Below are 24,604 nucleotides of genomic sequence, written 5' to 3'. Positions count from 1 at the left end.
CAAACTGGTGCACAGGGCTTCACTTTAGGTGGTAACTTTCAGCTCTGAGTCAGACGTTAGGTTATACCCAGGCGTACGCCCAGCTGGTGCGCTCGGCCCCCGGTGTTTAGTGAAGAGTTGTTACATGTCAAAAGGAGAGCTGTGAGTCTGCACTCCATAATTCTTCCATGTCAACCAGATGTGTGTCTGAGAAAACTGAAACTGAATTTGAGGAACTGAAACTGAAATGTGAAATTTGAATTTTCAGTGACATTAATTACATTTCAAAATATTATATATTACAAATATTCCAATTCAGTTTCTGCAGACACAAATTTCTGCTCATATCAGTGTTTGCAAACTACATTTGGTACAAGAAGCACAAACATATGAAGAAAAGAAAGTGTTTGACTGCATGAATGTAAGGTGTGTATGAACAAAGTTCACTTCCATTGTTAAACATGTCAGACCAACAGTAATAACAGAGAGTCAGTGAACTGACTTCAGAGTCTCCAGTCTGCAGAGCGGGCTCTCCAGAAAACCACACAGCTGCTTCACTCCTGAATCCTGAAGCGTGTTTGCTCCCAGGTCCAGCTCTTTCAGATGGGAGGGGTTGGACTTCAGAGCAGAGGCCAGAGAAGCACAGCTGATCTCTGACAAACTGCAGAAACTCCACCTAAATAAAAGATAAATGATGAAGATTAAAATGTATTTATCATCCAATCAAATGTTTTCATGTTATAAATATGTAGCTCAACATTACGATGTCCTAATAAAAGATCTTTGTCCTAAAATAAATAAAGAGACATTGTTATTCTGTTATTGAAGATCATCATAATGTCAGCCTTCCACAGACATCATCAAAACATCAACACAACATTCATACACCTGTTCATGTTAACACAACATTCATACACCTGTTCATGTCAACACAACATTCATACACCTGTTCATGTCAACACAACATTCATACACCTGTTCATGTCAACACAACATTCATACACCTGTTCATGTCAACACAACATTCATACACCTGTTCATGTCAACACAACATTCATACACCTGTTCATGTCAACACAACATTCATACACCTGTTCATGTCAACACAACATTCATACACCTGTTCATGACAACACAACATTCATACACCTGTTCATGTCAACACAACATTAATACACCTGTTCATGTTAACACAACATTCATACACCTGTTCATGTTAACACAACATTTATACACCTGTTCATGTTAACACAACATTCATACACCTGTTCATGTTAACACAACATTCATACACCTGTTCATGTCAACACAACATTCATACACCTGTTCATGTCAACACAACATTCATAGACCTGTTCATGTTAACATTCATACACCTGTTCAGGTCAACACCACATTCATACACCTGTTCATGTTAACATTCATACACCTGTTCATGTCAACACAACATTCATACACCTGTTCATGTCAACACAACATTCATACACCTGTTCATGTCAACACAACATTCATACACCTGTTCATGTTAACACAACATTCATACACCTGTTCATGTTAACACAACATTCATACACCTGTTCATGTCAACACAACATTCATACACCTGTTCATGTCAACACAACATTCATACACCTGTTCATGTCAACACAACATTCATACACCTGTTCATGTCAACACAACATTCATACACCTGTTCATGTCAACACAACATTCATACACCTGTTCATGTCAACACAACATTCATACACCTGTTCATGTCAACACAACAATCATACACCTGTTCATGTAAACACAACATTCATACACCTGTACTGAACAGCATGGACAGCTCACAGCTGACAGCCTCATTAAGCCCACATAAAACCTGAGAGCGAACAGCACCTGCGGGGCGGGGACAGAGCCCTGTTTCTATCAGACACATGCTGTAGCTGAGGGGAGAGCTCTTTGATGGACTCAAACAGGACTTACCGGACAAAACCAGACCTTGAAACCAGCTCAGAGTCTGAGCAGTGTCCCATCTCAGATTACTCTCTCTTATCTTCAGATTACATAAATTGAAATTCAGTTTCTGCTGACACAAATTTCTGCCCATATCAGTGTTTGCAGACTACATTTGGTACAAGAAGCACAAACATATGAAGAAAAGAAAGTGTTTGACTTCATGAATGTAAGGTGTGTATGAACTAAGTTCACTTCCATTGTTAAACATGTCAGACCAACAGTAATAACAGAGAGTCAGTGAACTGACCTCAGAGTCTCCAGTCTGCAGAGCGGGCTCTCCAGAAAACCAAACAGCTGCTTCACTCCTGAATCCTGAAGCTTGTTCCCACTCAGGTCTAGCTCTCTCAGATGGAAGGGGTTGGACTTCAGAGTAGAGGCCAGAGAAGCACAGCTGAGCTCTGACAAACTGCACCACATCAATCTGAATAAAACATAACAAATGTAACTTCATTCAGTGTTTAATAATCTGTTCAGAGTTGAAGCAGATTAAATATGAGACTTCGAACACATGAAGCCAACATGATTCAGGTTCAAAGTGTCAAATACAACATGTGAAAAAGAGCTCTCATTCATGTTCATGTCAGTGTCTTGTTCCATTCCTCCAGAGATGAGTGTGTGACTGAAATGTGTTCATATGTGTTGTGTTGCTCCTCAGGCTCTGTGGGCCCTGGCTCCCCCTCCCCTCATTTGTGTCATTGGCTGTTGAATTTGGAGCCTGCAGCCAATCACAGTCTGTGGGGGGAAATCTAAAGGATGAGGAGCTGCTCCTCTGGGCTTCTTAGCTGATGCTGCTGCCTGCATACACCCACAGTCTGAGAACTGAGAGCTGGTCTGAAGACCTGGTCTGTAGCTCTTTTTGAAGGTGTGTTCAGGCTGCTGGACTTTTCACTGAGTTAACTAATGACCTTAAACTACTCAGAGCTGTTGGTTTCAATCTGAACAAGCTCTGAGGGTTTTCCAGGAGGACCTCCAAGAGAGAGCTGCACCATTTTGATCCCATCATTAATATTCTTTGTCTTAAGGTGTTGATAAGGTGTTGGATTTTAAATCTCTAAACTCACAGAAGTGTCCAAAAAGGAAAGAGTCAGTCCTGAAACTCTGAATGTGTGATGTGTCAGATCTTTGGTCACAGGTGATCTTTTCAGATGAACTCTTTTTCAATAAAGACTGAACTGCTGATCAACACCACTCTTTACATTCTTCCTCTCCTCTACATTACTCCCTCTCCTTTGGACCAACCCGGGGATTTCACACAAAGGGGGACTTGTTGAGATCTACAGTGAACACAAATATAAACACACAACATGTTTATCTGTATATAAAAAGATTTGTTTGTATTCCATTGATGAAGGTTTCTTCACTGAAATGTCATTCACAGAAGTGTTTGAATCTGTTTTAGTGAGCACGTCTTCTTAGACCAGATCCTCTCTCCACCTAACAGGTGTGCTGTATCAAGATGCTGCTTAAATATCAGGGTTAGTACTCAGGTGTGTGTTGGTCTGATCCCAATAAAAGGACAGTCTAAAATGAGTCCACACGCTTCATGGTGACCCTGCATTGCATTCAGGTTCTGAAGGGGCTGCTTCACAGACAGTAAAGGCAGAAGGAATGATGACACACACCAACAACTCTCTGAATGTTCATATGGACCCCAGTATTATACTGAGACTCCCTTTAAAAACATGGACATGTCCTTTAAGACAGCTTCATGTTCATGACAACGAGCTTCTACTTCAATAAAGATGGAGAAACTTCTCCTTTAAACTCAGACAGCTTCATCAGTGGCTCCATCTTTGCAAACTCACTTTGTGGAGCCAAACAAATCAAAAGCCTCTGAAACTGATTTAAGATTCAACATCATAAAGTTGACAAAGAGGCTGAATATGTCAGGATGCAATGTGGGAAAATAAGAACCAAAGACATGTAGAAACATTTCTGTGAGGAAGAGTGGAGGCATGAAATCAAACCATCTTCAGTTTCAGATCTGAAGTCACTCTGAGCATCACAGAGCTTCATCAACATGTAAAAACTAAACCCTGAATGGATGTGTCATTGTCTGAGAGCTGAGATGGAGATGATTTAGTGATCATTATATCTATTATTAAACATGATGCTGAATATCATCTAACATCAGCTGGTTCAGAGGTTCTGAGGGAATTATCCAGTGGAGGATTTTTCTTCCTTTATTAAGGTTTTAAATCTGAAGATCAACATTGCTCTGCCTCTGTCATCAGACTAAACCAGTGAAGAAGAAAAATCAGCTTTAACATTGAGATGCTCAGAGTGGATCAGTAGAATATCAGCATTATATCTGAAGTTTAATGTCAACAAAACTTTCACAGAAAATTCATCTCAGCACTAAAGTCAAACTGGAGTCTGACCTCAGAGTCTTCAGTGTGCAGGGTGGACTCTCCAGAAAACCACACAGCTGCTTCACTCCTGAATCCTGCAGCTTGTTGTTACTCAGGTCCAGCTCTCTCAGATGGGAGGGGTTGGACTTCAGAGCAGAGGCCAGAGAAGCACAGCTGATCTCTGACAACATGCACCAACTTAACCTGATTAAAGAATGAATGATGAAGATTAAAATGTATTTATTATCCAATCAGATGTGTTTATGTCTTAAATGTGTAGCTCAACATTACAAAGTCCTAATCAAAGATCTTTGTCCTATAATAAATACAGAGACTTTGTTATTCTGTTATTGAGGAACATCATAATGCCAGCCTTCTACAGATATCATCCAAACATCACCTCAACATAACATACACCTGTTCATGTCAACACAACATTCATACACCTGTTCTTGTCAACACAACATTCATACACCTGTTCATGTCAACACAACATTCATACACCTGTTCATGACAACACAACATTCATACACCTGTTCATGTTAACACAACATTCATACACCTGTTCATGTCAACACAACATTCATACACCTGTTCATGTCAACACAACATTCATACACCTGTTCATGTCAACACAACATTCATACACCTGTTCATGTCAACACAACATTCATACACCTGTTCACGTTAACACAACATTCATACACCTGTTCATGTAAACACAACATTCATACACCTGTTCATGTCAACACAACATTCATACACCTGTTCATGTTAACACAACAATAATACACCTGTTCATGTCATCACAACATTCATACACCTGTTCATGTTAACACAACAATAATACACCTGTTCATGTTAACACAACATTCATACACCTGTTCATGTTAACACAACATTCATACACCTGTTCATGTTAACACAACATTCATACACCTGTTCATGTCAACACAACATTCATACACCTGTTCATGTCAACACAACATTCATACACCTGTTCATGACAACACAACATTAATACACCTGTTCATGTCAACACAACATTCATACACCTGTTCATGTCAACACAACATTCATACACCTGTTCATGACAACACAACATTAATACACCTGTTCATGTCAACACAACATTCATACACCTGTTCATGTCAACACAACATTAATACACCTGTTCATGTCAACACAACATTAATACACCTGTTCATGTTAACACAACATTCATACACCTGTTCATGTCAACACAACATTAATACACCTGTTCATGTCAACACAACATTCATACACCTGTTCATGACAACACAACATTCATACACCTGTTCATGTCAACACAACATTCATACACCTGTTCATGTCAACACAACATTCATACACCTGTTCATGTCAACACAACATTCATACACCTGTTCATGTTAACACAACATTCATACACCTGTTCATGTAAACACAACATTCATACACCTGTTCATGTCAACACAACATTCATACACCTGTTCATGTCAACACAACATTCATACACCTGTTCATGTTAACACAACAATAATACACCTGTTCATGTCATCACAACATTCATACACCTGTTCATGTTAACACAACAATAATACACCTGTTCATGTTAACACAACATTCATACACCTGTTCATGTTAACACAACATTCATACACCTGTTCATGTCAACACAACATTCATACACCTGTTCATGTCAACACAACATTCATACACCTGTTCATGACAACACAACATTCATACACCTTTTCATGTCAACACATATTAATAACATTAAATTGATCTGGCTAATAACTGTGGGTTTTCTAAGGTATTTGGAATCACACTGTCTTCTGTGTTTCAAAAAAACCTATTTCTTCTTGAATTCAGTGTCCCCAGAGGACACTGAATTCAACTTTGAGCATGGGACACAGGATTTGTATTTAGACAGCTGTGATTGATCGCAGGATTTGCTATGAATATGATTGTTTCACTCCTGAGGGTTTATTGTGAAAACAGAGTGTGTGCATGTGTGTGTGTGAACTGACCCCAAAGTCTCCAGTCTGCAGTCTGGACTCTCCAGAAAACCACACAGCTGCTCCACTCCTGAATCCTGCAGCTCCTTGTTGATGCTCATGTCGAGCTCTCTCAGATGGGAGGGGTTGGACTTCAGAGCAGAGGCCAGAGAAGCACAGCTGATCGCTGACAAACTGCAGCGACTCAATCTGAATGAGGCAGGTTTATTTATAAACATAAATGATGTCACTTGAGAAATCATTCTGTGTTTAATAATCTGTTCAGAGTTGAAGTAGATTAAATATGAGACTCCAAACACATGAAGCCAACATGATTCAGGTTCAAAAGTGTCAAATACATCATGTGAAAAAGAGCTCTCATTCATGTTAAAGGGGACATATCATGAAAAACCCACTTTTCAGGAGTGCTGGGCGATTGTATGATCGCGATTAGTGATCATGATAAATTTCAGGTCAATTACGGTGATCAGCTGTGAGCATATTTACTCAATAAAAATCTACTTGACAATAGCCAGCACACCGAGCATTAGCAGTTCAGCAACTACTAGCAGTGCAGCCACCGTAACAAAGCAGCAATCAATCGTGTCATCTTTTGCGGCCATTGCGCCGTACGAGCATCATTCCAAGAGGAGAAAAGCAATCAAACGGGCGAATAATTTTGGCTAGCAATAGACATGATGCTTTTAAACTCAGTGGAGAAAGATGGATCAAGCATTTAATCAAAGTGCTGGACCCTAGGTACGAAATCCCCAACAGAAAAGGATGCCTGTTTAGCTATGTTCTATTAATCCATGTTTGACCCTTTAATACACAGAAATGACATGTTTGTGTATGTGCCACGCCATGGTCCTGACAAATAAAATTGGCCCAGGTAATTACTATTTGTGTCATGGGCAGATCTAAGTACCTAATTATTGTTGTTCTCTTATGGGGCATTCACACCAAACGCAATTAAAATCATTTGCACGAACAAATTAAATGTAAAGTCAATTTAGAGACACAAATAGACACGAGTAAAGGTCTGGCGGTGCGAATTGGGGGACGCGAATGACACAGATTCATTTGCGTGTATGAAGCGAATTCATTCATGCAAATAATTCACGAGAGTTGAAATATCTGAACTCCAGCTAAGCTACCACGGCGCGATAGCCAATCAGTTTGCAGATCACCTGGTGACGTGTGGTGTGTGACGTATGGACCAGCAGAGATTCATTCATCTGGAAATTATGGGACACTTTGATTCTATCTCTGTGCAGCTTCCCCAAACTCTGTGACTCTACCTGTTTTTATGGGATCAGGAATAAACAGGAGCTCACTGTGAGGACAGAGAGGGAGGAGGATTATCTGCTGAGTTGTGAAAAACTTGTCTGTCACTTTAAACCAGCTATGGGTTGTAATAGGAAGTTAGCTCTGCCCCCTTTAGCATAACCGGCTTCCCCATTCAATGTGCGCGAGCTCAACCTTGTTTGATAACACCGGACTAGTGTCCAGTGGGAACCCCCCCTCCCTCTTCAAAACTCTGCGTCTTGGGCACTCATGTACACGTGATTTTGACGCACGAATTGAGCTAGTCATTCAAGTGAATAAACACAAAATATTCTCGCGCAAATAGCGCGATCGTTCGCGTTTGGTGTGAACGCGACATTAGTACAGCATGGTTTCAGGTTCTTGTATTTGGAGTTCTGATGTGTTTATTCATATTTTGAAGTGAGATTTGTGATAGCTAAGACAGATTTTTTTTTAGATTTACTACATCTTTCTAGCACAAGTGGAAAGGGTTGTCCGTTTAAGGCTGATTTATACTTCTGCGTTGAATCAACGGCGTACCCTACGCCGGGGGTCCGCGTAGCTCCCGTACCTACGCCGTGGCCTACGCACGTAGCTGACGTGCACCTCCTCCAAAATGTAACTCCCCGTAGAGCCGACGCGGACCGCAAGCTCTATGATTGGTCCGCTTGGCGGCTTTGTCTTTCCCGCATTTACAACACTTCCGGGATCCCGGACATCGGCCGCACATCGGCCGTGTATTTCATCTCCTCCTCTCTATTCTTCATGTAATCATGTCTGTATGATAAACAGCAACATGTATCAGCTGTAGATTAACTTAACACGCTCTGAATCTCTGTGGAAAAGTAAACAGAGATCGTGGCGGGACCGGAAGCAGGCGACCGGCTATCAGAGAGACCGCACTGCCCTCAGGCGTTTCGGCGGAGAATTGCTGCGCGACACAGACACACCGACGCACAAGTATGTGGGGCTCATGTCCGCGTCAGTCCCTGCTGCGTAGGGGAGACGCAGAAGTATAAATCAGCCTTTAGTGTTCTAAAAGAATCCACCAAAACCAGTGTGTGTGTGTGTGTGTGTGTGTGTGTAAGTGCGTGTGCATGTGTGTGTGTGTGTGTGTGTGTGTGTGTGTTCAGGTGCAACTTCGCAGCACACCTGAACATCATGGCTGCATGAACTTTCCTCAGGAACTTGGACCTTTTGGAAGAACTGGTGCGAGGGAGTGATGTCTAAATAAAGTGTTGGGGGATTTCTGTAGTCCCCAGAAGGTCCCTGCTCCAGGTCTGGTCCTTCTTAAAGCACAGAGACTCTGGTGGTGGGCCCTGTAGGGCTTCACTCTTTGTATTGATGGGACCAAAGAAGAAAAGGTCTTCATGCTGAGTTCCAGGTGACGTGTTCATCTTTGGAAACAATAAAGCCTTTCAGCTTTGACACTTTTCATTGAGAAACAAACAGCATGACTGTAAACTGTAAAGCTGTGTACAAAGTAAAGCTTTGTTCACACATCAGGAGAATCATGAGCCTGATCAGCAGGGCTCTTTAGATCTCAGGAGACTCAACAATGGTCAGGAGGAACCTTTGAGTCCCTGAAAAGAAGCTCCTCATCCCAAATATTCAGGTCCTTTAGGAGTCCATCTGTCTTTAGAGAGTCATCAGTGGCAGGAACCCTTCCTCCTGTCCATCCTGAGTGTGAAGAGCTCTCTTCCTAACACAACTCCACTGTAACAAAGGAGCTCATCAGCTGATCTGAAACTAATGAGATGCTTCAGCAGTCTGAGTTATTCACATCAAGTGATGTTCTTCATCTCTCTACTTTCCCTGATTCCAACAAGAATTCAGCTCTCTTGAGAAATATTAAAACTGATTTACGATTTACATGCTCATGATCATGCCTTGAAATGTCTGTTGTCCGAGTGAACGCTGGCGCGTCTTGCTGCCGCTACTCAACCGCAACTTTTAGCGTGTTCTTTACGGTTTCCAAGCCACTTTATAACCATATATGTACTCTAATCTGCGAATTCAACCCTCCGTTTTCGCCTGATGTTCGTCATCGCTCTGTGCTCCGGTGATTGCTGGCTAACTTCAGCCTACCTGCTCTGCTCACCGCCCGGCCCCACTTCATCGTCTCTCTGCCGTGCTTCACGATGTAGGTGAGCAGGCTCTATGTGTGGTCTGTGCTGGCCTGGACTGTCCTGTCGCTCCTTCACCTAACCGTGGAGGGACTCCTCCAGTACTCGGCCACGGAGCATCTCAGGGTCCGCACTCAGCGGTCCGGACCTACACCAGTAGCTCTGCACCTGGACATTGCCCCCCTGCCTCGCCGGAGGTACATCCACCGTGGGTCTCGTCGGGTGTTCCACTTCGGCGGCTCCAAGGGGATTACCCCCTTTTGGTCCTCCACTCACCGTCCACCCAGAAACACCGGCCAGTCAGTGAACCAGTGTGTTAGCCAGCCTAGCTCAGTCGGCTAATGCTCTCGGCTGTGACAACACCGGCGTCAACTTTGGTCTGCTGAACATCCGCTCCCTCACGGGCAAAGGACATCTCATCCAGGATATCCTTACTGACTGAAAGCTTGATTTTAATTGTTTAAACGAAATCTGGCAAGTCCCTGGAGACTTTTCCCAGATCAACCCCTCTACTCCTCCAGGGTTTGTTTACATTTGCAAACCTTGTGGCTTCCGCGAGAAGTGGAAGGTCCTTACAGTTTCCATGCCCTCCCTCTCCTCACTAGAATGTCTTGCCTGTCAAATACCTGGACCCATTCCCACAATCATTGCCACAGTCTACTGTCCCCCCAAGCCTCACAAGGACTTTTTAAATGAATTCTCTGTCCTCCTCACCCACCTCTCCACTCTGTCACCTAATGTGATTCTGCTGGGAGATTTTAACATACACATGGACAATACTGCTCTTCCCCTCACCATCGACTTCACCTCATCACTCGACAGTCTTGACTTCCAACAGTTTTCAGACTTCCCCACACACATTAAAGGTCACACCCTGGACTTAATTTGCTGTTCTGATCTCATCCCCTCCTACTGCTGAACTTCCTATTATGGACCACTTCCTCCTCTCATTCAACGTCACCCTCTGGCTCTCCATCTCCAAACCACACCGTGTCATTTAATTCTGTAATATATAGGACATAAACATGGACCCCCTCTCCTCCTGCATTGCCACCCTGACTCTGGAATCTTCTTCCATCCCCGATGATCTTGTCACCCAGTACAATAATGGTCTCACTACATTCTGAGCTCACTCGCTCCTGTCAAATCTCGTTCTGTTTTCTTCACCCGGTCTGCCCCCTGGTTTACCCCTGGTTTCACTATCCATAAGGACTCCATCTCTCACGCCAAATCACAATACTACTCCAGACTCATCTGCTCCAATGCAGGCAACACCAAGACTCTCTTCTTCGTATTTAACAGTATAATTTAACCCCCCGACTTTTCTCAACCCATCCTCCTCAATAGACTCTCCTCCATAGGCATCACTAACACCCCCCTGCACTGGTTTTACTCCTACCTCACAGGCCGCACTCATTTCATCCAACTCAAATCCTTCACTTCACAACCCTCCTCTGTTACATCTGGTGTGCCCCAGAGCTCTGTCCTGGGGCCCCTCCTCATCATCATCTACCTTCTCCCACTTGGCAATATTTTCCGTAAATTTGGTATCCACTTTTACTGCTTCACAGATGACACCCAGCTTTAACTGTCCAGTAAGCCTGAATACACTCTCCCTCCATCCTCCCTTACCCTCTGCCTCTCTGAGATCAAGACATGATTCACCTCCAACTTCCTTCAACTTAACAGCAATAAAACAGAACTCCTCATTGGTACCAAATCCATCCTGTCCAAAGCCGACAGTTTCTCCCTCACCATAGACAGATCAACAGTGTCCCCCTCCCCTCAGGTAAAGAGTCTGGGTGTCATCCCCGACAGCTCACTTTCTCTCCACTCTCACATCAATACCATAACCCAGTCTGCATATTTCCTACCCAACATTAATTGTCTCCGCCCTCTCTCACCCCTCACACCAATGCCATACTGGTCCACAGTCTTGTCACCTCCCGTATTGATTACTGTAACTCACTCCTCTTCAGTGTCCCTCACAAATCCCAGACTCCAGCAGCTCCACTGGCTCCCCGTCAAATTCAGAATCAACTTCAAAATCCTGTTTGTGCTGTACGCATTTAAGGCCATTCACAACCTCACCCCCCTATATCTGTCTGACCTCCTCCACATTGTCACCCCCTCCCGCTCCCTCAGGTCTTACTCCTCCCTTGCTTCCTGCTTCCCTAGAGTGTAGACGCTTTGCTGCTTGCTCTCTGCATTCTTTTGCATTTCTTACATAATTTTGCTCATATACCTCCTTTTTTTCCACTAAAAGTAACGGGCACTGGATTTGGGGAATTTATAAATCACTTACGGACCAATTGCACGCGAGTTAGGCCATCCCACGTGATACTACTCAGCCAATCAAATCTGTGTATTCCAGGCATTAAACATTGCAACTATACAGATCAGACAGATGAGAGAGTTAGAGGCAAGTTACACGTGAAAAGATGGTGGAAAGAAAAAGAAAGATAGAGATGAAGTTAGAGAAAAAAAGGGAGATAAACAGAGGAGTGAGACGGAGAAATGGTGCAATACAGACCACTGTGCATGAGAAAGTTTAGAAAATAAGGAACTAGTGACCCTCTCCATGAAAGAAAAGTGTGCAGCGAAAATAGAGCATTTAATTCAGAATGGACAGACTCATTTTTGTTCATACTTCTCACTGGGAGAGCTAAACCAGCGTATCTCATGTTCAGAAACTGTGGCTCTTATGAAAAGAGCCAACGTAAAATGTCATTATGAGACAAAACATGAAGTATTTGAACAAACATACCCACTCAGATCTGAAGTGAATCCTGAATGATTGGGACCCCTGACTGCCATCGGTTTGGGAGTTTAGTTTAACACCTCAGAGAGTGTTTATTGATTTAAATGTGTCATCAGTTATTATTGTTATTGTTATTATGATTATTATAATTATTATTATTGTATGTATTTATTTTTTACTTCTGATTTAAATTGAACTCCTTAGTTTTAAAGAAATGTCATGAAAAATATCAGATCAAATGTTACTAGAATGTAAACTTCTTTCAGGGATTTGAATTATTGTTTTTGTTATTTATAAATCAATCATTTTATGTTTTTCTTTTTCATAATTAAATTTCCAGCACAAATGGTCACATAAATATTCACCAGAATCAGAGTTAAATCCTCAAAATGTCCTGGGGGAGGACCCCCAGACCCCCTCTGCTTCAATATGTTTAAATTGATCCTAAATTTTGGGTATCAGATCTGAAAGGGAGGACTATTCTATGTTACTCACCCCTACCCTTCGAAGCAGCCAGATTACACCACTCATCATTCTTCTGTTCAATCCTGTGTGTTCAATAAGTGCACTTTATTAAAAGTGTGATAAGGTCCATGTCATAAAAAATCTCTCTCCTGTCAAACACTCAGAGTTGGCAACCCTGGTTTAAATGTTTTTTTCAAAAGTTTTTGAATTGTACTGAATTATTTTAAGTTGATAGTCAGGCAGTATCAAATGCAGATACAGTAGGCTATATCACACTACATAGTTGGACATTATGATGTTTCGGACCTATGCTTCAAGAAATTTTCCCTAACTGGACCGCTTGCGACTTAAGTTGTATACCCCTGCACTACAATCTCCCAAATCTCGGAAAACGCTCAACGGAGTCTTCATGCAAGGACTGTCAGAGATTCTTACACGAAATTGCTGTCCTCATGACAAGGATTTTTTCTCTTGAAGCTGAAAAAGGGCTTCATGACACACTTCTAATAACAGCCAGGGGTGAGATAGGTAAGTCTGGGGCTAACCAGAACACAAAAATGACCACTCATCATGGCAAAGTTAACCATAGTGCAACTGCTGAGAACCTAAACCTGGATGATACAGTCTCCTTTCTGAAACTTTCTAAAGAATGGGCTGATGGCACCTGGCATAGACTTGGTGCTAAGCCAAAACGTCCGACAACAAGAAAAATGATTGCAAATACAGCATCATCGAGCATACAGCTCAGCAACAAATTTCAGCCATTGTCTGAACTAAGCACTGTTGTAAATAAAAAATGAGGGAGAAAGTATGATGTGATTCATAAAAGTATATGTGAAATTAACAGTGGCGCTAGTGCCATGGTCACTGATATCACCCGACTGCATCCGAAAGTTTTGTCTAATCATCCAGGAGTCAAACGAATTATTTTGCATGTGGGTGCAGTTGACACCAGGAAAGCCCAATCAGAACTGTTGAAAAAATACTTTTTCAAACTCTTTGAGAAACTTGACGAGCTGGAAGTACAGTCTTTCATCCGTGGACCTCTCCCAACTGTTGACAGAAGGATTAACAAATTCAGCCACCTGCTTTCACTGAATACATGGCTTTCTAATGCCTGTGAGTCTCGTGGAATTAACTTCATTGACAACTTCAACCTGTTCTGGGGACAAGACAACCTCTTCAAAGGAAAGGGTCCCCACCTAAACGTGCTTGAAACAAGGCGGATTACAGACAACATTCGCCAATGTCTGAGGTACCCAAGAACTCCCCCCGTCTCCTCCGCATCAGCCCAAGGTCCCCCTGCACCCAACAACTTCTCCGCATCGGCCCAAGGCCCCTCTGCACCCAGGATCTCCCCCCGTCTCCTCTGCATCAGCCCAAGGCCCCTCTGCACCCAACAACTTCTCCGCATCAGCCCAAGGCCCCTGTGCACCCAACAACTTCTCTGCATCAGCCCAAGGCCCCTATGCACCCAACAACTCCTCCCCCCTCTCGTCGGCATCACTCGAAGGTCTCTTTGCAGAGTGAGAGCCAACCACAGGATGACAGCAGTGACTCTGAACCACTTGCCCACCCTCTGGATTCTACTCTGACCCCACCCCAACCGACACTTTGACCCCACCTGTATCCTCACTTTCCTTTGACTCTTTAACATCTATTCCCTCCCCGGCTTCACCTTTAAAATTCACAAGTCAGATTTAGGACTTGGTGAAGTCTGGGATTAAAATGGTCCCACTCACCCCCAGCACCAGCAGGTCACGTGTATTATCATCATTTTTACTCCACACACCAACATCCCCAATGCTTTTAGAGCCCCTAAACCCCTCAAGGTGTCCCTTCCCTTCCTCTTCAACCCCCCATGTTAGGCCATCTCTTCCACCCGTCTGCACCCACCCAGAGACTGCTGGCCTCTAGAGCCTTAAACAGCACCACAGCTTCTGCTATCAGTATGGGCAGCAACTAGGACACCCCGGGCTTTTGCAACTCTAAAACTGTTATTCATGGTCTATCCCTAAATAACTTGGAGCCCGGGGAGACAACATCCTTCCCAAGAGCAATAGCCCTTGATGTTTCACCCACTAGCTTTCTTAAAACAGTGCTGAGCAGTTTGGTGAATCAGTTCTCTTTAATAGTTAACGCTAGTTCAAAAACTGCAGTCATCAAGGCTCTCCTAAAGAAGAGCAGTCTTGATGCTTCTATATTCAACAATTATCGTCCTATATCAAACCTTCCCTTTCTGAGTAAAGTCATTGAAAAAGTTGTTCACAAACAGCTATGCAACTTTTTGACCCATAACAATTCCTTTGATGACTTTCAGTCAGGTTTCCAGCCTCATCACAGCACTGAGACTGCTCTCATTGAGGTCATCAATGATGTCCACTTGAACACTGATGCGTGTATTGTCACTGTTTTAGTACTGTTGGATTTAAGTGCTGCTTTTGATACAGTGGATCACACAATATTGTTAGATAGGTGGCAAACCTGGGTAGGACTCTCAGGGAATGTCCTCAAGTGGTTTAAATCATATCTTCATGACAGGAAGTACTTTGTCTCCATTGGTAACTGTGTGTCATATCAAATGGCTGTTACATGTGTTACACAGAAATAAAAACTAAGGTTTAAAAATGGGTTTGCATCCATTATTGAGCAGTGTAAGCAGCTAAAAAGAGGAGCGTTTTTAGTCTGGACTTCAAAGTGGTCAGAGTCGGGACTCTCTGGGAGATTATTCCAGGTCTGTGCTGCATAATAACAAAATGCTGCTTCTCCATGCTTTGTTCTGACTCTTGGTACGGCCAGTAGTCCAGCCTATACAGCAGGGCTCCATTTTGGGACCCCTGCTGTATAGTCTCTATATGCTCCCACTGGGCCCAATCATACAAAGTAATAAAGTAGCCTATCATAGCTATGCTGATGATACACAAATATACATCTCACTAACACCAGGAGATCATGGACCTGTTAAATCTCTTTGTCACTGCATTGAGCAAATGAATGACTGGATGCAACATCATTTTCTCCAACTGAACAAAGATAAGACGGAAATTATTGTCTTTGGGCCACGTAAAGAAAGACAGAGAGTCAGCTCTCACCTTCAGTCCCTCTCCCTGGTAGCTGAGAGTCAAGCAAGAAATCTTGGACTCAGATTTAAATTTCAAGGCTCACATCAAATCTGTCACTTCTTCTGCTTTTTACCATTTGAAAAACATAGCCAGAGTTAGAGGAATGATGTCACAGACAGACCATGAGAGGCTGGTACATGCATTTATTTCTAGCAGATTAGTTTACTGCAATGGTCTGTGCACAGGACTGCCAAAACAAGCTGTTCAGCAACTTCAGCGTATTCAAAATGCAGGTGCACTAGTCCTGACGAAAACTAAAAAGGTATGACCACATTACTTCAGTTTTAAAATCCTTACACTGGCTTCCTTTCAGAGGATAGATTTTAAAGTCTATCTGCTGGTGTATAAGTCTCTGTGGCTCAGCACCAAAATACATCTCTGACATGCTTGTGTCATATGAACCCACGAGGACACTACGAACATCTGGGGCTGGACTACTGGCCGTACCAAGAGTCAGAACAAAGCATGGAGAAGCAGCATTTTGTTATTATGCAGCACAGACCTGGAATAATCTCCCAGAGAGTCCCGACTCTGACCACTTTGAAGTCCAGACTAAAAACGCTCCTCTTTTTAGCTGCTTACACTGCTCAATAATGGATGCAAACCCATTTTTAAACCTTAGTTTTTATTTCTGTAACTACAAACTTTTAATTTCTCTTAACAAACTGAGTTTTAACTACGTTTTGTAACCAAATTTACTTTCTTTCTTTCTCGATCTTAGATTTTAAAATATTTTATGTTTTCATGCTTATATTTGTTTAATGTCATATTTTAAATTGGGTTTTTTCTGACAAGGTATGGCGTTATGGAATCAACCTGATATTGGATCTACAGTTATATGTTGGGCATACGGGCACCCTGCGGGGGTGTCAAGAGGTCTGACGAAAAGACTCAATGTGTGAGTCTTAATCCTTGGGATGAAGTTCTGAGATTAATCGAATAATTTAAGGGTTCATTTCGGTTAAGACGAGATCATTTGTGATTCTGTGTCAAGCGGGACAGTAAGACTCTACAAGTTACGGAAGCAGTGAAGGGGGCTGACTATTTAATCCCTCTTAATTTAAATAAATAGCAAGACCCAACACTATTCACCATGTACGTTAAAGTACAGAGAGAGAGAGAGAGAGAGAGAGAGAGAGAGAGAGAGAGAGAGAGAGAGAGAGAGAGAGAGAGAGAGAGAGAGAGAGAGAGAGAGAGAGAGAGTAGATCAAACATAACTGGAAGCATATAAAATGTAAATGTTTGAAGTGTTTTCTGTATGTTTTTGTTGATTGTTTCTGTTCTGGTTTTTGTTTTTAACTCTGTAAAGCACTTTGAATAGCTCTATGTATGAATGGTGCTTTATAAATAAACTTACCTTGCCTCGCCTCCACCTCTCTGTGCCCTCTGCCCGTCTTAGCACCATGGGGAGCAGAGCTTTCAGTCGCTCTGCTCCCTAACTCTGGAACTCACTCCCACCAGACATCTGTAACATTGACTCACTTCCCCTATCCAAATCAAAACTCAAAACCCAAGCTGCATTCCCTGTTTAACTTCACTGCTTCTATTTAACTTGGTGTTACTTTGCTTGTTGTCTTTATTTATTTTATCGTGTTTTTAACCTCTCTGTAAAGTGTCCTTGAGTGCTTAGAAAGGTGCTTTAAGTAAAATGTATTATTATTATTATTATTATTATTATTATTATTATTATTATTATTATTATTATTATAACTGATGGTTTTTCTCTTTGATGCTCCAGGAAAACTCCCAAAATGCACAAACAGAACACGTGAAAGTCAGCAAAAGATTTGAACACAACCTAAACAAAAACCAGAATGAGCTTTAGACAGTGAACTGACCTCAGAGTCTCCAGTCTGCAGTGAGGACTCTCCAGTCCAGCTGACAGAAGATCTACTCCTGAATCCTGCAGCTTGTTTACACTCATGTCCAGCTCTCTCAGGTGGGAGGGGTTGGACTTCAGAGCAGAGGTCACAACCTCACAGTGAGTCCCTGAGAGCCCACAGTCTGTAAGTCTGTTATAAAGTGAGTTTGAGTGAGAGAGGACACTTTATATTTGAACGTGTTTGATGAGAACAGAGTCGATCATTTCCTGATTAAACAAAATGTCACAGAAAGATCACAGAGTCTGAAACATCTCAGAAACATCAGGGACAAAATACATCATCTTTGAATCAACAAGTGGATCAGTATCTCCAGAGTCCTCATGATTTTATAGTGTGTATATTTTTATATCTGAACTATTATATCACACTGATTTATCATGTTGATCTCAGATAAACTTACCGAGCCTTCCTGCAGTTCCTCACAGCTGGAATCAGTCTCCATCGTCCCTCTCTTGATGTGTTGTACTTCTCCAGATCTAACTCATCCAGAACCTCCTCTGACATCTGAAGCATGTAGGCCAGAGCAGAGCACTGGATATCAGAGAGTTCCTCTGATCTGTTCTGTGACTTCAGGAACTCTTGGATCTCCTGATGGACTGAGAGGTCCTTCATCTCCATCAGACAGTGGAAGATGTTGATCATTCTGTCAGGATAGCCATAATCACTGTTCATCTCCTTCAGGTTGTTGATGACTCTTTGGATCATCTCTGGACTGTTGTCTGTGTGACCCAGCAGACCTCCTAAGAGTCTCCGGTTTGACTCCAGAGACAGCCCATGCAGGAAGCGGACAAACAGGTCCAGGTGGCCATTTCTACTTCTCAGGGCTTTCATCATAGCTCCTTTCAGGAGATCTTCTAGAGGATGAACTTTGCGTATTTTCCACAGTGCTGCGCTGATCCTGCCCCCTTTATTCTGATAAGCCTTAATTACTGCTGTGTTACTGTCGTGTTTCTCCAGTAAAGCCTCCAGTGCTTCTGTGTTCCTGTCTTCTTCCTCCTGTAAAGTGACCAGTGCTGCAATGTTCCTCTCTTCGTTCTCATATAATCTTTCCAGTTCTTCGTCGTTCCTGTCTTCTCTAGACCGTAAATCCTCTTCTTCTTCATTCCAGTCTTCTCTCTCCAGGAAAGAGTCCAGTGCTGCTTTTTTCCTGTTTTGTTCCTCCAGTGCTGCTGTGTTCCTGTCTTGTTCCTCCAGTACTGCTTTGTTCCTGGTTGTGGAACAGTGGAACACGTAGACTGCAGCCAGAAACTCCTGAACGCTCAGATGAACAAAGCAGTAGACTGTTTTCTGGAAGATCACACACTCTCTTTTGAAGATCTCTGTACAGAGTCCTGAGTACACCGAGGCCTCTGTGACATCCAGACCACAGCGCTCCAGGTCTTCTTGGTAGAACATGATGTTTCCTTCCTCCAGATGTTCAAACGCCAGCCTGCCCAGCTTCAGGAGAACTTCCCCGTCAGCCTCCATCAGCTCCTGAGGACTGGTCTCATGACCCTCAGCGTACTTCTTCCTCTTCCTCTTGGTCTGGACCAGCAGGAAGTGTGAGTACATGTCAGTCAGGGTCTTTGGCAGCTCTCCTCTCTGCTCTGTGCTCATCATGTGCTCCAGAACTGTAGCAGTGATCCAGCAGAAGACCGGGATCTGACACATGATGTGGAGGCTCCTGGAGGTCTTGATGTGTGAGATGATTCTGTTGGACAGATCTTCATCACTGATCCTCCTCCTGAAGTACTCCTCCTTCTGGGCGTCAGTGAAGCCTCGGACTTCTGTTACCCTGTCAACGCGTGAAGGAGGGATCTGATTGGCTGCTGCGGGTCGAGAAGTGATCCAGACCAGAGCTGAAGGGAGCAGATTCCCCTGGATGAGGTTTGTTAACAGCAGGTCTACAGACGACTCCTGTGTGACGTCAGACACAACCTGAGTGTTGTTGAAATCCAGAGACAGTCTGCTTTCGTCCAGGCCGTCAAAGATGAACACCAGTTTACAGACAGCCAGTGTCTCTGCTGGGACCTTCTGTAATGTTGGATGGAAATCATGGAGCAGCTGGAGGAGACTGTACCGCTCATCTCTGATCAAGTTCAGCTCCCTGAATGAAAGCAGAACCAGCAGACTGAGGTCCTGGTTCTCTGAGCCCTCTGCCCAGTCCAGAGTGAACTTCTGCACTGAGAAGGTTTTTCCAATCCCAGCGATGCCGACTGTCAGAACCACTCTGATGGGTTTCTGTTGACCAGGTAAGGCTTTGAAGATGTCCTGGCACTTGATGGGAGTGTCCTGGAGGATCTTCTTCTTGGAGGCGGTCTCAAGCTGGCTCACCTCATGTTGGGTATTCACCTCTTCACTCTGTCCCTCTGTGATGTAGAGCTCAGTGTAGATCCTGTTGAGGAGGGTTCTACTTCCTGTTTCATCACTTCCTTCAGTCACATGTTCACATCTCTTCCTCAGACTGGTCTTGTGTTCCTTGAAAACCTCCTGCAGACCACCAGGCTCTAAAAAGACCAATCAGAGAGAGAGAAACAAAGACTGTTTGAAGATGAAGTGATGCTTTCATGACCTGATCAATATGAAAGATCTGCACAGAGTCCATATAGCTCTCTATGTCCGTCTGTGCAAACAGAACTAACACAGAGAGAGAACACAGTGACAGTAGAGACAGAGGGCCACCTCATTAAACTAAAACCTGATCCACATGAACTCTTCTGGGTTTGAGTTCTCTCTGAAAGGAGAGATCAGATCCTAAAACAGATCTGCTGCAGCAGAAAAACCATCAAGTTCCATTTGACTTGTGTTTGAAATGTGATGATGATCCTAAAACTCTTTGTGCTGTGTGACAGGATGATGTCAGTGTGTTGAACCAGCAGCTCATGTTTTTAGACCGGTTCACAGAAACACACAGGTGGACAGTCTTACTGTGTTCAGGGCTGCTCTGACTGGCTGTCTCAGGTCCTGTCAGGTTCCTGGTCTCCTTCTGTCCCTTTTCTTCCTCTGCTCCTCTCTCCCTGTGCGTCTGTCTTGTTTGTTGTCTCTGCTCACCTGCTGCTAATCTGCAATCAAGCCCCCTGCTCTGTCTGCAGTGTATAAGCCCGGTTCAGTCCTCCACTCATCACCAGATCGTCCGTTTACCAAGCATGGTTCTCAGCTGAGGCCTTCTTTCAATGTGTTCTTTGAAACAATCTAGCCTGGTCTCTCCCTGTACCCAGGTCTCTGTGGAACTTTTTCAAACCAAACGCCCAGATCCAGGACCACACCAGCCACTTTACATTCATAAAGCACTCTTAGAAATCAGAGTTCTACCTTCACGTGGAACCCTGGACATCTCACAAGCTCATCCCTCAACCTGTTGTAAGTTATATCTCTAATTAAAGCCTGATTTTGTCTGTACTGTGTGTCCTCACCTGGGTTGGAACCAGACTTGTCCCAGTATGAGGTGAGGCACTGTCTGCAGAGTCCACAGCTGGTAGAGACCAGATCCGTCAGGACGTCCTGACACACAGCACAGCAGGACGGCTGCTCCTCCACAGAGACAGGACTCCTCTTCCTCCCCCTGTGAAGACATGTCCTTATATTTCAATGATTTGTTGACTGATGCTGAAAAAGATGAGGATTAAACAAACAGGATCCAGAAGACGAGACCATGAGGGAAGTTCAAGTCTGAGTTCCTTTCCTGTCTGAATTCAGCCTTCAGTCTGTAATGTGTGTTAGATTTGAACCCTCCTAGTTTCATCAAATCAAATCCTCTGATTTTCCTCTCTGACTGTTTGATCAATCACAGACCGGCGTTCCTGTCATCTGGTCTCAACACAAACCTCATCCCTGTCTGACGCTCTGCAGCTGCTTCACAGTCAGACCTTCATCTGAAGAGACCTGATGTCCCTGACTGATTCACAGGCTCTTTATTTAGCTCTGAGACTCACTGATGTCCCTCTCCTCCTGCCAGACAGGGAAGACTCCCCGCTGTGAGGGACAGACCAGAACCAGCAACCCACAAAGACTTCAGGGGTTTCAGCTGTCCGGACATGTTCTACAAACGTTCAGGAGTACATGTGTGGAGACAGCTTCAGATACCTACTGTGAGTCTGAGGGTCCAGGTTCATTGCTGAAGTCTGGAGGATGATCTTTGGACCAGTCACTCTTCAGAGACACACAGCTGGGTCCAGGTTCATTACCGAAGTCTGGGGGATGATCCTTGGACCAGCCACTCTTCAGAGACACACAGCCGGGTACAGGACACTCTGCTCTCTGTCCCTTTGACAGAAATCTGCAAACACAAACACATTTTTATTTCTGTCACATGAATCCTTCTATAAACCTGATGACTGTAATAAACTCTTGAACTGCTGCTGTTTTTACCAAAGAGACTTTAAAGTGTCTTTCACTCTGCTTAGATTGAATCGCAGCTTTAAGAGAATTAAATCTAGAAATATTTAAAGCCTCTGGTAACCCAAATCAACAAAAACATTCTGCCTATGATATTTATAATCATATGTACACACTGTTATATATATTTAAAATATTACTTTAATACATTTTTTAAATATTCTCAGTCAAGTTGATGACGTTCTGACACTCTGTTAAAGTGGGCGGAGTTAACTTGGATATTTATTACAAAATAAATATCTAACCAATCATAAATTAAACACTGAGTCACGCCCACGCATGTTCAACAAAACGTCAGAGCGAACTCCTCTCTCTGTCTCCTCAGCTGTTAGCTTGTTTGCTTGTTTGCTTCCCCTCACCATCGACTTCTCCTCATCACTCAACAGTTTTTGCTTCCAAAAGTCCTCAGACTTCCCCTCACACATTAAAGTTCACACCCTGGACTTAGTTTGTTGTTCTGGTCTCACCCCCTCCAACTGTACTGATGATGAACTCCATATTATGGACCACTTCCTCCTCTCATTTAACGTCACCCTCCGGCTCTCCATCTCCAAATCGCCTGTGTCATCTCTTTCCGTAATATAAAGGACATAAACATTGACTCCATCTCCTTCGCATCTCCTCCTGGACTCTTCTTCCAACCCGATGATCTTGTCCCCCTGTACATCAATGGTCTCACTAACATTCTCAACTCACTCGCTCCTGTCAAATCTCGTTCTGTTTTCTTCACCCGGTCCGCCCCTTGGTTGACCCCTGATCTCCGCTCCATGAAATCAAAAAATCAAGAGCTTGAGAGACTCTACAGGAAATCTATCTGGTCTCACTATCCTCAAAGACATCTACACTGCTCAGCTATCTCTCTATAAGGACTCCATCTCTCTCGCCAAATCACAATACTACTCCGGACTCATCTGCTCCAATGCAGGCAACACCAAGACTCTCTCTTCCATATTTAACAGCATATTTCGACCCCCTGACCCCCCGTCATATACTCCTCAGACACCTGTAATTCTCTCCTCCTTGTTTTTTTGTGAAAAGGTTAACAAAATCCACCTGCACCTGGCCTCCTCTACCCCACCCCTCCCCTCCTCTGAATTTCTGCCGCCTTGTCAATCCTTTTTCTACTTTCGAGCTTCCTCATCCCTCAGTAATCTCTGACCTCATCAGCAAGTCCAAGCCTTCTTCATGTCAACTCGACCCCCTCCCCACAGTCCTGGTCAAATCCTGCCTCCCCCCTCTGCTCCCCCTCATATCAGCCATTATCCACTCCTCACTTTCCACTGGAACTGTTCCCAGTCCTTTCAAATCTGCAGCTGTTAGTCCAACCCTGAAAAAACCTGGTTCAGACCCCAATGATTTCAATAAGCTCCGCCCCATTTCTCACCTCCCTTTCATTTCCAAAATTCTTGAAAAGACCTTTGTTTCTCAACTCCACTCCCATCTCACCAGTAACAACCTCTATGAACAATTCCAGTCCGGTTTCCGTCCCCGCCACAGCACAGAAACAGCCCTCATGAAGATCACTAGCAACCTCCTCATGGCAGCTGACTCCAGTTTGATCTCCATCCTGTAATGGTAAAATCGGTTCCTTTGTGGTCAACTGCCCGAGATGCCCCATCTCTTGACCCCTCATCAAGACACTAGGTCCCATTGTGTTTTAAATTGTGACGTCTAGACCCTGAAACCTCCTTGATGAATACACAATCCCATCCTGGTGCAGATACCTACAACAGACAAAGGGTGTGAAACACACCTTGGGGGGCGGTCCTCAGGTATAAATGTTCAAGCTTTCCCCATGTTCGAGGTCTTTCTTCATTCCAACCGCTCGGGTGTTGACTGACCTTTTCCTTGCAAAGAAAATAAAACCTTGTCGGCCGGCAAAAGTCTCTATTTCATTATTCACCAGTAACGGGAAGTAACGGCAAAAACTTCCACAACAATCCTCACCCTCCTCGATCTGAGTGCGGCCTTTGATACCATTTCTTACCCCATCCTCCTCAATAAACTATCCTCCATAGGCATCACTAACACCCCCCTGCACTGGTTTTACTCCTACCTCACAGGCCGCACTCAGTTCATCCAACTCAAATCCTTCACTTCACAATCCTCCTCTGTTACATCTGGTGTGCCCCAGAGCTCTGTCCTGGGGCCCCTCCTCATCATCATCTACCTTCTCCCACTCAGCAATATCTTCCCTAATTCGGTATTCACTTTTACTGCTTCACAGATGACAC

General features: G+C 43.6%; 1 protein-coding gene across 2 annotated transcripts in view; it reads right to left on the bottom strand.

Moving 5' to 3' along the window:
* Window positions 1-24,604, bottom strand: part of LOC117826710 (NACHT, LRR and PYD domains-containing protein 3-like) — a 33,597-nt gene that overhangs the window by 6,156 nt on the left and 2,837 nt on the right. The window contains exons 3-10 of one of the 2 annotated variants that reach the window (XM_034702967.1): window positions 22,063-22,251; window positions 21,389-21,537; window positions 18,397-20,482; window positions 17,952-18,125; window positions 6,365-6,541; window positions 4,362-4,535; window positions 2,228-2,401; window positions 482-655 (exon numbers count right to left, since the gene is read on the bottom strand). In XM_034702967.1, the coding sequence (XP_034558858.1) occupies window positions 482-655; window positions 2,228-2,401; window positions 4,362-4,535; window positions 6,365-6,541; window positions 17,952-18,125; window positions 18,397-20,482; window positions 21,389-21,537; window positions 22,063-22,251 (3,297 nt within the window). The remainder of the gene's footprint in view (window positions 1-481; window positions 656-2,227; window positions 2,402-4,361; window positions 4,536-6,364; window positions 6,542-17,951; window positions 18,126-18,396; window positions 20,483-21,388; window positions 21,538-22,062; window positions 22,252-24,604) is intronic. The other variant, XM_034702968.1, reaches the window with a different exon arrangement.

This window comes from Notolabrus celidotus, chromosome 15, assembly GCF_009762535.1.
Source record: "Notolabrus celidotus isolate fNotCel1 chromosome 15, fNotCel1.pri, whole genome shotgun sequence".
Taxonomy (NCBI): Eukaryota; Metazoa; Chordata; class Actinopteri; order Labriformes; family Labridae; genus Notolabrus; species Notolabrus celidotus.
Note: the sequence above shows the minus strand (reverse complement) of the source record. Positions and strands in the feature narration are given on the sequence as shown.